General features: G+C 41.5%; 1 protein-coding gene across 3 annotated transcripts in view; it reads right to left on the bottom strand.

The window, feature by feature from the left end:
• Positions 1–1,703: 1,703 nt before the first annotated feature.
• The window catches only part of LOC147911353 (centrosomal protein kizuna-like), a 98,672-nt gene continuing 84,322 nt past the window's right edge, over positions 1,704–16,053 (bottom strand). The window contains exons 17-19 of one of the 3 annotated variants that reach the window (XM_087428044.1): positions 4,910–5,014; positions 2,349–2,483; positions 1,745–1,804 (exon numbers count right to left, since the gene is read on the bottom strand). In XM_087428044.1, coding sequence (XP_087284170.1) covers positions 2,392–2,483; positions 4,910–5,014 — 197 coding nt within the window. In that variant the 3' untranslated portion in view covers positions 1,745–1,804; positions 2,349–2,391. Of the gene's footprint in view, positions 1,805–2,346; positions 2,484–3,634; positions 3,789–4,909; positions 5,015–16,053 lie in introns of those variants that run through there. The other 2 variants (XM_087428042.1, XM_087428043.1) reach the window with 2 other exon arrangements.

Below are 16,053 nucleotides of genomic sequence, written 5' to 3' on the forward strand. Positions count from 1 at the left end.
GAACAAGACAAAGATTTCCACTCTTGCCATTTCTATTCTAAATTGTAGCGGAGGTTCTAACCAGGGCAATCAGGCAAGAAAAAGAAATAAAAGGCATCTATATCGGAAAGGAGGAGGTAAAACTATCTCTATTTGCATGAAGTGATCCTGTATATAGAAAATCCTAAGGAATCTACCAAAAAACTATTAGAAGTAATAAACGACTTCAGCAAGGTTGCAGGACACAAGATCAATATACAAAACCCAATTTAATTTCTATACATTTGCATTGAAAAACCCAAAAGTAAAATTAAGAAAACAATTCCATTCACAATAGTATCCAAAACCAGGAATAAATTAACCAAAGAAATGCAAAACTTATACTCTGAAGTTGATTCTAAATTCATACGGAATTCTAAGGCAACAAGCTACAACTAACAAAACAATTCTGAAAAAGAAGAATAAATAGTGTAAGACTCATACTTCCCAAGTGCAAAAGTTACTACAAAGCAACAGTTGTCAAGACAGTGTGGTACTGGTACAAGGACAAACATACAGATCAATGGAACAGAACTGAAAGACCAGAAATAAACCTATACACCTATGGTCAACTGATTTTTCACAAGGGTGCCAATGGTGCTGTGACAATTGAATAGCTATATGCAAAAGAATGAAGTTAGACCCTAACCTTATCCCATAAGCAAAAGTTTACTCAAAATGGATCATACACTTAAATTTAAGAGCTAAAACTATAAAACACTTAGAAGAACACATAGGCATAAATCTTCATGACCTTGTATTTGGCAATGGACTCTGAGATCTGACACCAAAAGCAGAAGCAACTAAATAAATGAATAAATAAGTTAAACTTCATCATCAAAATTAAGGAACATGAGAAATGTAAAGTTCCTGCTTTAAAATTTCATGAGGGGCAAGCAACTAATTCAAATGGAATGCAGTCATCTAAAGGACATCTTTTTAATGAGAAATGCTATTACTAAAGGAGACTTGGGCTGTTTTAAATGATATTTAGCCCAAAGCAACAAGGGAGGTATTTCAGCAGGTGACTGCTTCCATTCCCATCTATAAATTCTTCCCCAGTGACTCAGTGCCCTTGCCTGATCAGTATTTTATGTTGATGACAAATCTCGCACACAACTCACTTATCATTGCTTGAAAAACTTACAAGAAGTTCTACTGTTTAACAAAACTGAAAAAATACATTTTGTCCTTTATGGAAAATAAGGAAGAAAGTATCAGGAAAGGAAAGAATAATTTAGCCCAAATACTTGGTAAGAAACAGGAATACAAAAACAAATAACCAGAAATTGCTAGTATATGTATCAGCCATCTCAGAAAGAAGAAACAGGCCACTTTATTTCCTTTAAGGCCTGACATTTTTCTCTCTGCCCTTTTCCGACACCCTCCATTGTGTGGTCTCTAAGCAGCCCTACTGCGAGCAGCTGTAGACGCCAATTCGTCGTTCACTGAGGTGTCAATTGAGTCTTAAACCAAGGAAACAACAGCTGCAAAACAATACTTGGCTCTGGTGCAAATATTTTCAAAGGTAGACTAAAGTTTCAACTGTTATTTTAGATAAACAAAACCCCAAACCATAACCTTCCATCAAGTCACAAAACAAAATAACACGCAGCCGGAGTTTAATTCATTGCGTAGCGACATTTCTCATCTTGTTGCCGCTATTTAGACAGGCTTTCACGACTTTACCTTGACAAACGACTTCCTTCACTAGATGAAAAGCTAGCTTCCGAAGCGATTTTGTTAGTTGTCTTTGTCTTGAAGGTACCGCTGCCAATATTCAAACCTGTGAGAAGCACAAACATGGAGAGGGAGTGTCAGCCACCACACAGCAACGAGTGAAGAAGAGGGCTCACAATAACTTTGGTGAAACAATGTCAACAGGGGAAGATGCTGCTCAAGCCACAGAAGGCAGGGAGCTTCTGAGGCAAGGAACATGTTGATAGAACTCTGAAAGCAAGTGGAGCGTTTTCCGGTGATACTTAGAAGCCACAAAAAATAAAAAATAAAATCATTCGAAGAGCTCTATTCCAAATGACCACGATGCACATGTGAGCACATGGGTCTCTACTACAGCACCATGCACTAGATAATTCACCTTGTTATAACACATGGGCAGCAAGGGATCATCAAAATAATGGGTGCTGGGAACCAGGTCTCAGAAATAACTGACACCGCTGGATGACAGTTACCCACCCCACCCACCCTTAAGCCCTCTGCCAAATCCTCTGTTTTTCCATCTCCCAGGAGAGACTGAATCTCCATTGAAAACCATCAAGGCCACTCTTTAACCAGCCTGAAAAAGTTGATGGGGAAGATGCACAATCCACCTCTTCCTGGAGCCAGGGGAACCAGACTGTTCCCATGATGCTATCAGCGTGCAGGGCAATCCTTGACCTCTGCCCCCTGGGTGACTTCAGCCTTGGATGTTTCTGCTTCAAGTCTGATTCTTAACTGGCAGTCACCTGAGATCACGGATAGAGAGTGCATGGGTGTCTCTGCAAAAGGCATTTGCTGAGTTTCTATCCTGTAACCTGCTTGCCTGCATGTAACCTCTGCAGCCAAGCCATTCTCTTAACAATGTGTCCGTGCTCAGCCTGAACAGGGTTTCCATGTGCTTAACAGCATAAGGCCTTTTCAGACATGGAAAGGAAGGCGCAAGGTTGCAGTGGCTTTCCTTAGTGACAGGTCCAGAGGCAGAGACCTAACACATTTGATGCAGAAAGTAACTGAAACATGCACTGCTTCTTCAATAGTCAGATTTGGGGTGGCTCCTGAGTTCAGGGTGCCCATCCTCACCACTACCTGTAACAGCAGTAGCAGGGTACGCTAACCACGGGGTACGTGGCTTCCGTTTCCCTCCACCCTGCCAGCCTACCTCCTGCTTCTCTTTGGAGCTCAGAGAAGTCCCCAGGATCAGAGTGAGAGCGAGAGAGTGAGAGCGAAAGAGTGACAGTGAGAGTGAAAAGTATTGTGTGACCACACGTAAACTAAACGCCAGAGGCCGTCTCTGACCTCAGAGACGGCTGACACCACCAGAAGGACTTCTATGATCCCAACGCAGGAAAATGTGGAATCTTGCAAAGCACATACTGTAAATTTGAGTGTGGAGTGAGGGAACTGAATCTAGGGGTGCTTGATTATACAACCTATAAAGTATCACTTCACTTATGAATAAATTAATAAACAAATACATTAATCATTAGTATATTAATAGTACCAACATTTTTTTGTGTGTGTGAGGAAGATGAGCCCTGAGCTAACATCCATGCTAATCCTCCTCTTTTTGCTGAGGAAAACCGGCTCTGAGCTAACATCTATTGCCAATCCTCCTCCTTTTTTTTCCCCAAAGCCCCAGTAGATAGTTGTATGTCATAGTTGCGCATCCTTCTAGTTGCTGTATGTGGGATGCGGCCTCAGCATGGCCGGAGAAGCGGTGCGTCGGTGCGTGCCCGGGATGCGAACCAGGCCGCCAGTAGCGGAGCACGCGCACTTAACCTAAGCCGTGAGGCCGGCCCCCAACATTTTTGATATACATCCAAGGGACTACAACTTATGTCACATTTACTCATCCTTTGAACTTGTCCAATTAACTATCCATATAAAATAAACTTACCAAACACAGATTTGTGGAGTCACCTTCCAACCACGCGTGTCTGCTAACTGGCTGTAAGGCTCCGAGGGAGGTGCTACTCTCTTGTCGCCTCCTTTTGTGAAATGAGGGGGTTGGATAAATACTTTCCAAATCTCTCTGGATTCTAATTCTGTGACTCAAATGTGAAGAAAGTGGTGAAAAGCAAACAGTTAAGGGCTCACGAGTGCTACATCTTTCCAAAGTGATGAAGCCCTCCATCGGGCAGAGGCCCTGCTTCATACCTCAGCCAACTACAATGTCTCACATTCGCGGAGTTCACATAACACCCAGCACCACCGCGGCCAGCAGTCGCCGAGGGCTGCTCTCTAACAGGCCCTGTGCTGGGCATTTCGCCTGCAGTGGTTCACTGAATCCTCAAAACAACCAAAATAACAGAATTTTGCAGCAACCAATTCTAACACTAATATTATCTAGGAAATAGCTCTCTGAAGACAGACAGCTAAGTCTAATGCACCACATGTCCCTCGAAAAAATGCCTGTCTGATATAGACATATTTGAGACAATTGGGAAATCTGGATATGGCCTGGGAATTATGTGATGTTAAGAGATCACTGTTCATTCTGATGGGTGAAATTATGGAATGGTGGTTTCTGTAAGGATAAGGAAGTGACTAAGGTGTACTTCCTTCTGTATGAATCCGTTTACTTTCACAAAGGGAGCTGAAGTGACATACTAAAAAAAGGTGTAATAAAATAGAAACCAATGAAAATAATAAAAATGCAATAAAGTATACGAAAACAAAGAAAATTACAATTAAAACAAAAATCCTAGATTGAAGGAACTACATTTAAGCTTAAAATTTAGCTTTCCTGGGATTTACAGTCTTTTCATTTAAAAAACCCAAAGTTTTCCAACATTCTGGTGAGGGAAAATAGCCCAGGATGATGTCCGCCACTGATGATTAAGAAACTGGAAGATGTGGGAAAAGAAAGAATTTGGGGTGTCTCCTGTGGTACTTAGCGACAAGTTACTATCATGACATGCCAGGTATAATCCAAGGGCCTGTAAGGACCATCGCCATGCCAGGGCTGGCACATATCCAGGAGGGAAGACTCTTCCAAACTCTTGTTTGTTAAGGACTGAAAAAGTACTGGCTGATTCTGATCCAGTGATAGCTTATTACAAAGCAAACTCCAGAAACTTTCAAAGAATGACCACCCTTCCCTGAGCACAGCACTAGCTGCTGCCTTGGGTCACCTAGACACTGGCTGTGAGTGCTGAATCTGCTCACTTACCTGACAGCTGTGATGCAGAAGCATCTGCCTTTTGGAACCTGTCTTCAGTTTGATTTGTATTATCCTGAAGGGTAGGCCACTTCAGCAGCTGGTGGGCTTCTGTTTCTACAGATTTACAAAAGGCACAGATAACGGGATATCCACATGCAAAAGAATGAAGTCGGACCCTTACCTTATACCATACACAAAATCAACTCAAAAAGGGTTAAAGACTTAAACATAAGACTGAAAACTATTAAACTCCCAGAAGAAAACATAGGAGAAAAGCTTCAGGACATTGGTTTTGGCAACGATTTCTTGGATATGACACCAAAAGCACAGTCAACAAAATTAAAAATAGACACACAGGACTATCTCAAACTTAACTTTTGCATGTCAAAGGAAACAATCAACAGAGTGAAAGGCAACCTACACAATGGGAGAAAATAACTGAAATCATATATTTGAAAAGGGGTTAATATCCAGAATATATAAGGAACTTCTACCACTTGACAACAATAACAAAAATCAAATAACCCGATTAAAAATGGGCAAAGTGCTTGAATAGACATTTCTCCATATACAAATGGTCAATAAGCACATGAAAAGATGCTCAAAATCACTAATCACCAGGGAAACGTAAATCAAAACCACAATGAGATATCACCTCACACCCATCAGGATGGCCACTATCAAAAGAACAGAAAATCAGCGTTGTGGAGGATGTGGACAAGTCGGAACTCTTGTGCACTGCAGGTGGGTGTAGCTATTAGGGAAAACAGTATGGAGCTTCCTCGACAAATTAAAAATAGAATTACTATACGATCCAGCAATCCACTCTGGGTATATATCCAAAAGAACTAAAAACAGGATCTCAAAGAGTTATTGGCACACCCTTGTTCATCACAGCATTTTCCACAATGGCCAAGAGGTGGAAGCAACCCAAATGTCCATCAATAGTTGAATGGATAAAGAAAATGTGGCATATACATACAATGGAATATTATGCAGCCTTTGAAAAGAAGGAAATCCTGTCACATACTACAGTGTGGATGAACCCTGAGGACCTTATACTAAGCGAAATAAGCCAGTCACAAGAGGCCAAGTACTGTATGATTCCACTCATATGAAGTAACAAAAGTGGTCAAAATCATAGAAACAGAAAGTGGAAAGGTGGTTATTAAGGGCTGGGAAGAAGGGGGAGGGAGTATTAGTGTTTAGTGGGTATAGTGTTTCAGTATTGCAAGATGAAAAAGTTCTAGAGATCTGTTGCACAACAATGTGAATATACTTAACACTACTGAGCTGCACACTTAAAAACAGTTAAGATGGTAAATGTAAAGTTATGTATTTTTACCACAATTAAAATAAAAAGTAGAATTTGTCCATGACAATTCAGGTTTCTGCCTGTTGTCCCAGCATAATAATTAATAGAGTTGTCTTTTGTTAATCAAAAGTTTCCTAATTTAGACAATAAATTATATGGTCACGCTACTTAAGAGACATATGAACCAAATGCAATGCAATGGCACAGTTTGGCTACTCATCAAAAAAAATCAACTGAAAAGATATTTGCTTGGCTCCTGACTGAACACTGATTGGATATATGATATTGCTAAATTGTTATTAACTGCTTTAGGTGTGAAAAAAATACACAGAAATACTGAATTTTCTACTACCTAGAAACAAGTTTCTTGAATTCCTCCTACGATGTTAACACTTTTCAAATGCATGCAAATTAGTTTTTTGAACTGTCCCTTTTTAGAAACTCTGAAAACAAACAAACAAAAAACAATTTAGTTGAACCCAGGTTTCAAGACTCGAAGTCAAGTTGTATGAATTTATTTGAGGTGGCCAAATTCCAGTCATTATTTTGAGTGGGTCTGTGGATAGGTTCAACTCACAGTAAAATGGTTTCTCTCCATTCCAGGCCTTGCAGAAGCGGCTACAGGAATGAATCAGAAGACACATAACTGACTTCCTTGGTTGGTCAGCTGGTCCTCTGGAGCACTTGCTGCCCTGGCTCTCAGGCTTGCACATTTGAGTGTGGGGTCTCTGGGCTGAGTGAGGGGCGGGAAGGTCAGGAAGGGGAGGCGGCAGCAGGATGAGCTTGGAGACCCACCACTGAGAAAATCTAACCAGGCTCATCGTAGGGACAGAGAAGAGCATCTGCAGGGAGCAAAGCCAGGTGCCCCAGAGGGGTCAGCAGCAGCCTGGGCACCCACAGGACACCCTTACCCTGCAGGACTGTTAACAGTGTCTGCTGTAAGTTAAAGTGGGGAAGACTGTTGAGAAAAACAATAAATAATGATCACGTAAAGAACCTGAGAGACACAACTTTCCCATTACCTCAAGTCTCAAGGATGCCTGGATGCAACAGAGGCTGGAGAAATAGAGTTTTAGCACAGACATAACAAAACAGCATCCACGTCCACACCTCCAACGTGGCCACAAACAAAAGGACTCCTGCTGTCAGCACCTGAGGCTGGCAATCACTGCTTTCCTGCTTTTGCTGGTTCAATTTAAGAACTTAACCATGAGCCCCTTATTACTGGATTAAAACTACCGTCACACTGACGAATAAAAATGTAACTTATCTTGCCCTACTGAGAATCAATCAAGATAAAAATAAGTACTTAAAATGAGCATCATATTTTGAAATATTAAATGTTATATAGTTAAAATATGTACAGATCAGGGACTCAACTCTGAAAATAATAAATCCTAAGGCAACACTTTTTAACATTGCTGGATTGTGATATTAGTTGGGCAAACCTGAACTAGTATTTTGACAAATTTAATAAAGAAAACACCAGATGTCATGCATGCAGAAGGGGAAAGTGCTGTTTTGCATAACTTCTGTATATGTGTTGGGTACTGGCCTGGGACAGAAAGTGTTTCTTGCTGTAGATTAGTCCCACTGTCCTAGGACAGCATCATAACACTCTCCTGTCAGTCTTACTACCTATATTACTTCAGATTTGTGGTAAGGTACTTTTGGGAGAGGAGAAGTATCAATAAAATCAAAGAATTCTAAAAAGGTAAGGAATCACTGTAAAAGAGGTAAAAATGTTCTGTTTTGTTTTTATTCTATAAAGATCAACCAAAAAGTTTTTCAGCTTTTAGGATATAAGTCCAGATCATAATGACCATATGCTATTTCTGCACTCAATTATACTTACTTGGTCAAGGAAAAGAGAGCAAAGATAAAAGTTAAAAAAAAAAAAGAATAGGAAAAGAAAAAAAGAGTAGCTTCTTGGTAAACAAAGGCTCCTGGCAGCTGGAAGCTGGAGTTAGGCTTTCCTCTCATCTATTGTTGTGAGGTAAATCATCTGACTCCAGTGAGCTGGCTCTCCTGCTCCTCAGAAAACATGTGCCTTTTATTTTTAGGAGAAGATTTTCGTGAAAAATATAAAGCTAGTAGTTGTGAGTTAATTTCACATTTGGGAGGATTAAGTATTCTGTCCAAATATAGGACAGTACGGATATTATCACTGGTCTGAGTCTAGCAAGGGAGGAATGTGAAGTGAATTCACATTAGCAGCAAGGGACCATTTTACCACTCTGGAAAAGAAAGGCCGTTTCCATGTTCCACACACTTTCCATTCTGGTTTCCTTCTCTTCCTTCCTCTTATTCTTTTTTTTTAATTGAAGTATAATCGACGTACAGCATTATATTAGTTTCAGGTGTGCAACATAATGATTCAATATTTGTACATATTGTGAAATGATCACCACGGTTAGTTAACATCAGTCACCATACATAGTTACAAAGTTTCTTTTCTTGTGGGTGAGGAATTGTAGGATCTACCCTTCCCTTGCTTCTTGAAGGACTTGGACTCAGTTGTAACTGGCCTTTCCCTTCAAGGCTGCCCTGAGTCTGCTTTCAACCGTACACAGTTTTGGAGGGATGTAGCTCGTCTCTCCAGTCTCATTCTCCCAGAGCCCACCCCCCTTCCCAGCCATAGCTCCTTACTGGTATTTGATCTTTAAATCTTCTGTAGCCCTTCTCTAAGCGGAAAGTCAGTGAAGCTCACCTGGACAATTTTTATCTGGGACATAGCCGCCCTGACCTAAGTAATAGAGGGTTGGCAAAATCAAGCTGAGGACTGCTGGGCACATGGCCTGCTCCCATCCCCGATGCATGCTTCCTCGTTTGGTTTAAGGGCAAAGTGAAGTTTAAAAGGTGAAAGGATTAAGTGTATTCACTTGGAGGAAGAAACACTAACTGAGGCAGGACCAAGACACCAAACCAGCCAGAGGGGTTGGAGCAGGCGGCAGGTGCTGCTGTCTAACAGGAGGTCTGTGTCGGGCAGCAGATGCTCAGAGCTGTGATCATTCTCCCATGGCGTGTATCACACCCTCAGTCACCCCTGTTTTAGTCAGAAGAGCTGCACAAAACATTTGAAGGACTGGGAAACAACCCAAAAAGGAAAAACAAAATTAAGGTTTGGTTAAAAAATAACAATGAGAGGATAAAGGCTACATAGCCTGCGTAGAAACAAGGGAAGAGGGTTTAAGCACAGAAATTGCATAGATTGGACAGGGCAGGATTATAAATGCAGATGCTCTGGGGCCAAGCAGGTAGCACAGAGAAGTGAGTCTGGCCAGCTGAGAGCACATGCCTGGCCAGGGGGACAGCTGTTCTCCGGCTACAGCCAACTGCCGCCAGGTGGGAAAGTGGGCCTAGTCTTGCCAGACTCCTGCCTTTCTTAAAAAAAAAAATACAACACTGCACAGGCCAAACAGAACACACTGGAAACCTCGAAACTAGATGGTGGTGAGCAATTTATTCTGTGTTCCCTAAAAGTGTCACAAGAACACTTGGAGAAAAACTTCAGCCAAGGGATAGAAGCTAGATGTTAGCAAAAGCTTTCGTAGTTGACAGAGCTGAGAGACCCGGGAACATATTACCAAGGCAGGCTGCAACAGCTGTGTGGAGGTTTTTAAGTAGCTGTTTGTATCAAATAGACCAGGTTTCAGACTCTTTGGAGGCAAGAGTCTACGTTTTGCTAGGGGTACTCAAACAATTCAGACCTCCTCCTGGAAAAGCCTAGAAGTCTTGGCCAGGACGCCAACTTCATAAGTCAAGTAGGCAAAGCTACGGGCGTGAAGTTTCTGGTAACTCAGGCCTAGGCTTTCCTAGAAGGAAGAAGGATAGTGAAGAATCAAGCAGTTAAAAGCTGCACTGTATTGCCCTGCAAATTTATAGTTACAAAATGAATGAACGAACAAAAGAGCAAAAGTAACAAGTCTAGAGTTCAAATCAGCCTGCTATAGACAAGTGGGGGCCGAGTTCCTCCAGTTCCAAGGAGAAAAGACTTGAGTCTTCTCAACTGCAAGTAAACCCTAAGTCTGCAAATTCGAGGACTAGGTAGCCCCTCAAGGCTTTACTTTCCAGCCTGTGACTTAGAACTCCAGAGAAACATTTCCTCTCATTAATCATGTCAAACTCTCAGAAAATTATTGAGAAGTGCGTATAATTAGATAAAACAAATATTTCTAAAGAATACAATTACTGTCAATTAGAATGTTCTGGTACACACAGAAACAGATATATACGCATGCTCAAGCTTTCAGTTCTGGATCTCTCAGTCAAGCATCTATTATACACTCAAATCTGTGTCAAGATTTAATTTAAAAAGTAGAAAATATTGCAATTTAAAACATAAAATAAAGGAGTCCAGGGGGTTAAAATCCATCCTTGGCTATTAATTCCAGACTGATGACACAAAGAGATAAATATGTTTTTCCCTACTTTGTTACATAAGCCAGCCAAACCCAATCATCTATCTTCCCACAAAGTGGTGAAGAATCACTGAGATTGTTTTTTTTTTTTTTTTGATATGCATTTCGTGTCTAGAAAACGGAAACAGCCAGAGAAGGAAAGCGAAAACATGCTGAATAACGGGAGATAGGAGAGAGATGATGTTGAGGAGGGAAGAAAGAAAAAGCCTCAACTTCTTATCTTTTATTCTCTTTTATATGCAAATGTACACCTGCTAAAATACTTCTAAATCTAGAAATAAAAAGAAAAAGAAAATATCTGATGAACAAGTGCTTTTAACAACTCATTACAAGAACCAGAGAGAGGCAGGGTTCACCAGCCCCTAGGGGTGTCTCCAGGCAGAGAATCTGCCCCTGGCTTGCTCAGAAATCCCTAATGAAAGAAAGAAAAGTTGGGCCCGGAAAAGGAGTAACAAAGGGAGATGCAAACAATACCATCACTACAAATAGAAAAACAACCTTGAACCAACAAAGGACTGGGCATCTTTGAGTAAGGAAGGGGAATTACTATTCCTATAGGAAGTATGTAGAAATTTAAAAATTAAATTTGAAAAGTATTTTCTGTCCACTGAGTTTCCCAGTGCTGTTACTTTTCACATATTTCTACACCCATGCAAGTTTTTTCCACACTGTTACTAGATGTGTTGCTGATGCAGCAAACATAGTCATTTTTGTAAAATAAAATAAAAATTGTGACATATATTTCTAAAATTAATTCTAAAGATAAATATTATCACTGAAAATCCAGAAGTCATTTGTCTAGTAATCTGCTCAAATGAAAACAAGAAAATATTAGGATATGGGTGCCTTCACAATTCTGAAAATACAGAAAACTCATCTATATTTAGGATTTTTTTCAAAGGCCATAAGTCAATGTGAACCTGAGATACATAGGTTGGATCCATGACCAGAATCACTTTTCATGTCCAGACTTTCTGCAATAAACTCCACTCCCCCAGTGTCGTGGGCCTGTAAATCTATTGCCAAGGTTTCTCTGTGCTCTCACAGAGACTGCTGATGTACAGAGAAGAGAAACTCCTACTTCACATGAGTTGCCTGGAGCTGCTTCAGAAAATAAATATTTGGGGCCAGCCCTATGGCACAGTGGTTAAGTTCGGCATGCTCCGCTTCGGCAGCCTGGGTTCGCAGGCTCGGATCCTGGGTACCAACCTATACAACTTGTCAGCCATGCTGTGGCGGCGACCCACATACAAAATAGAGGAAGACTGGCACAGATGTTAGCCTAGGGCTAGCCTTCCTCAAGCAAAAACAAGAGGAAGATTGGCAACAGATGTTAGCTCAGGGTGAATCTTCCTCAGTTAAAAAAAAAAAATTTACATCACATTCTTAATTTCTACGGAGTAATTCAACAATTACACTTGAAAATAAATGTCAGGCTTGTAACTGAACTTTAACGAATGTTCCAAAACTGAACTGAACAGTCCTGCTGGTATTACTTCATATGTAAATTTATAACCATAGTGCCTGCCACTTAACATTGTTCAGCCATGGGAGGGGAATTTTTAACTCTCCAAGTCATGCAATCTTGAACTTTTCAAAGATTGAGTAATCTTGATCAGGAAGCTATATTTTATTGGCATAATTAAATATTTTTAAAAACAATATTTTCAGCAATTTGCATTCAATGATTTATATAATGAGAAGAATCAGAAATAAAGACAATAATATTATCATTAGCATTATAGTAGGGGCAGGAATAATCAATGTATAAGATGAACTAGATGTTAGAAATGTAAAATATGAAGAAATCTCTCTTCACCCCCTACAGGGGGTTGAATGATGTCTCCCCTAAAATTCATGTCCACCCAGAACCTCAGAATGTGACCTTATTTGGAAATAGGTTCTTTGCAGATGTAATTAGTTAAGGATCTCAAGATGAAATCATCCTAGATTTGTGGTGGGCCCTAAATCCAATGACAGGCATCCTGACAGGAAGAGTGGACACAGAGACAGAAAAGAAGGTGATGTGAAGATGGAGGCAGAGGCTGACGTCAAGCTGCCACAAACTGAGAGCCACCAGAAGCTGGAACAGGCAAGGAAGGCTTCTCCCCTAGAGCCTTCAGGAGCACGGCACTCCTGGCCTTTGGTTTAGACTTCTGGCATCCAGAACTGGGAGAGAATACATTTCTGTTGTTTTAAGTTTGTGGTACTTTGTTACAACAGCCCTAGGAAAATAATACACTTCCTGATCCTCGATTTTATTAAAATATCTGAAGCCCAACCTCTTCTCTCCCCACTTGAGTCTCTTGTATAAAATGAAGGTGTTTCACAACATGACCTACAAAGGCTCTTTCAGCTTTAAGACCCCCTGCTCCATGGTTCTCAAACCTGGGGAGTCACCTGGGGGTATTATAAAAGACTGATGCCTGAGCCCCACCCCTAGAGGTTCTGATGTAACTGGTCAAGGGTGTGGCTGGGGCATAGGTATCCACCCAGGATTCTACTGTCAACGACCAAGGAGAATTTCTCCAGGCATTTATGAATTAATTTCCTTGAATGCAGGAGCAACTAATCGAAAACACTCTTCAGAAAGGTGCCTTTCATTCTTTACTGACCATGTTAAACAAACACCACCGCCCTGCAATGTCATGAGTGAAGACGCTTTGCTGTAGCAGCAAAGGGGAAGCCCCAGCAGCCTGACATCTACCATAGAGACAGGGCCACAGGGACTGCAATGGACAATCCAGCAGTATGAGATGGTTCCCCTGGTTTTGCACGAGTTGGGGCTCCCAGGCTTGGCAGGTAACACGTCTTTCCTGATTCTCATGCATTTCTGGGACACGACAGGTGAGACACATTCTTAGTAAAGTCTCCTTAGTGGAGTGTTACGCCACTGTACTCTGGCGTCCAACGTTGTCACCACAGTCTTCTCTCCCAGGGTAAATCCAGTCACCAATGACAACCTGGCTATTGTATGTTCCCAGCCTTTTCCAATTTGATGTAAAACTCAAGCAATAACGTTTTGAGAAGCACTGCCCAGAACCCCAAGTGGCTGACCTCCCTCACAGCTTCTAAATGGACATACCTTAGTATGACATTGAATATTTCAGCTTGCCAAAGAATATCAGTGAGAAATGGCACTGTCAGGCAACCACTTTCAACACAGCTTGACCGAGAGAATTGGAGTCAAAAGAATGAGAGGCTGAATGGACATTCTTAGAGGCTTAATCCTCTTGAGATAAAAGCTGAGAGCCCTTTTCACATGGAGCTTAAGGAGATGAGTTTGCCAGGATGGGCACGTGGGGTGGGGAAAGTATTGGTAGAGTGACTGAGTGAAAGAGACAGCGTTTTGGCCTGAATCAACAAGCATTTAAGGAAACTCCTTAATCTTTGGATTCCAACTCGTTTTTATTCATTCGTTTGACAAACTGAGTGCCCACTGTGTTGTGTGCCAGATACTGTGTCAGGTGATGGGTTTTTATGACATTTAGCATAACCTGTGTCACTTGCTAAAACTAAAATTCACTTCACTCTCAGACGTAAATTCAGTATGAATACAAATAAAATTGCCAACGTGGGAAATTTCACTTGGGGGTATAAGTAGTTCAGATGAGATTTTCTCTCATAATCTAGATAAGCATCGCTTTAATCCTGGTCTAAGTGTTCCAGGGAAACACTGACCTGAATATTCTAGTACTGCACGTGTACTCAGGCTCGCCCCACTTTAGAAAGGGCATACACACCTCTTGGTAAAATCCATACTCTGAAATCCTTGCAAGTGCCCACCTCTCTAGGCCTAACACAAGAGAAAGGAAAGGTATAGCTTCGCTCATCATCACTCTCAAAGCATCCTTGTGGAGCTCATCTTTTGTGATGATATACACTGATGTTTAATTAATCCAGACATCTTGATGCAGTCGCCTCTCTTGTAAAACGAAAGCAGCAGGCTGGTGGAACAGAAGGAGTTCAGGGATTAAATCCTGAAGTTTGAGTTCGATTCAAGATCCAACACACTAGCTATACGGCCTTGAGCAGGACTCAACCTTCCTAAGTTTCTGTTGGACTGACTATAGAATGGGTCCCTAATGTTTACCCCACAGGGCTGTTGTGAGGATCAGAGATGATGAAGACTTAGGGAGGGCAAGGACCCAGTCTTATTCCCAGGACTTAACCAAAGTAAAGGTGTAATATACATGCAAATGATATACTATCTATTATAGGGAGAAAACCACACATTCCTAGATATCAAAATTATTCTTTGATTTCTACCTTAATTCTTCAGTGTGAACAACCAGACTAATAAAAGGGGTAGATTGTGTTAACAACAACAGATCATACAGGCTGTGGGAATACTTATTCTGGTTGTGTGTGTGGGTCTGTGTACGGGAGGGTTTCTATATAAATCTTAGCACAGATTGCAGGAGCTCAAGTTATGAAACCAACACTCTGCAAATGATTAACAAAGCAGATGCCTTCAGAGTGACAGCAAACTCTTTAAGGATGAGCCCCTCTGCCAAGGAGACCTATTTTTGGAAGTGATAAGCAAATAAGAAAGGGAAATAAAGAAATGAGAATATTGGCACATTTGATTTCTTTCATATGGAATGAGAATCACAGTCTCTTAGCATTAGAAGGAATGTCAGTTCCAGAAACAAGAATTCCTTCCACAGTGTCCCTCTAGAGAGTAGGTTCCTGCCATGGTTCAAGCACCCAGCACAGAATCTTTTTTTTTTTTTTTAATTTTATTTATTTCCCCCAAAGCCCCAGTAGATAGTTGTGTGTCATAGCTGCACATCCTTCTAGTTGCTGTATGTGGGATGCAGCCTCAGCATGGCCGGAGAAGTGGTGCCTTGGTGCGCGCCCAGGATCCAAACCCGGGCCTCCAGCAGTGGAGCGCACGCACTTCACCACTAAGCCACGGGGCCGGCCCCCCAGCACAGAATCTTATACCTGGAAGACACTCAGCTTGGTTTTGCCTCAAAGAAGAGCTAGAAAATTCTTCCATTACTGAGCTGTGAATTCCTTCCCTGCACCACTCACACACAGAGCCCCCTGAGTTAGACTCTAAAATTATGCTTGATCAATGTTCTGTCTTGTACGTGGAGGCCTCGCAAATATTTAAAGATAGCTTTTGTACCCTTCTCAGGTTAAACTTCCCCAGGGCCCTCATCATTCTGAAAGTGGTCTAACTTCAGAGCTTCCCCTCCATTCTGCCCAAACTCCTGGTGCCTGCCTGGGTTCACTTCGGTGTCTTTCTCTACTACATCTCTTCTGAGACGGCTGTAAAGCAAATAGTCACGCTGAAGGACCCACACTAAAGAAGAGCACTTCTGGACTGTTCACACTCACTACTGGAACACGCTGGTCGTCAATTCGTCAATTCAGGAAGCAGCTTTAACAAGTAACTTTCAATCATA

Source organism: Ceratotherium simum, unplaced genomic scaffold (assembly GCF_057802395.1).
Source record: "Ceratotherium simum simum isolate JZ-2026a unplaced genomic scaffold, ASM5780239v1 HiC_scaffold_43, whole genome shotgun sequence".
NCBI classification, from domain to species: domain Eukaryota; kingdom Metazoa; phylum Chordata; class Mammalia; order Perissodactyla; family Rhinocerotidae; genus Ceratotherium; species Ceratotherium simum.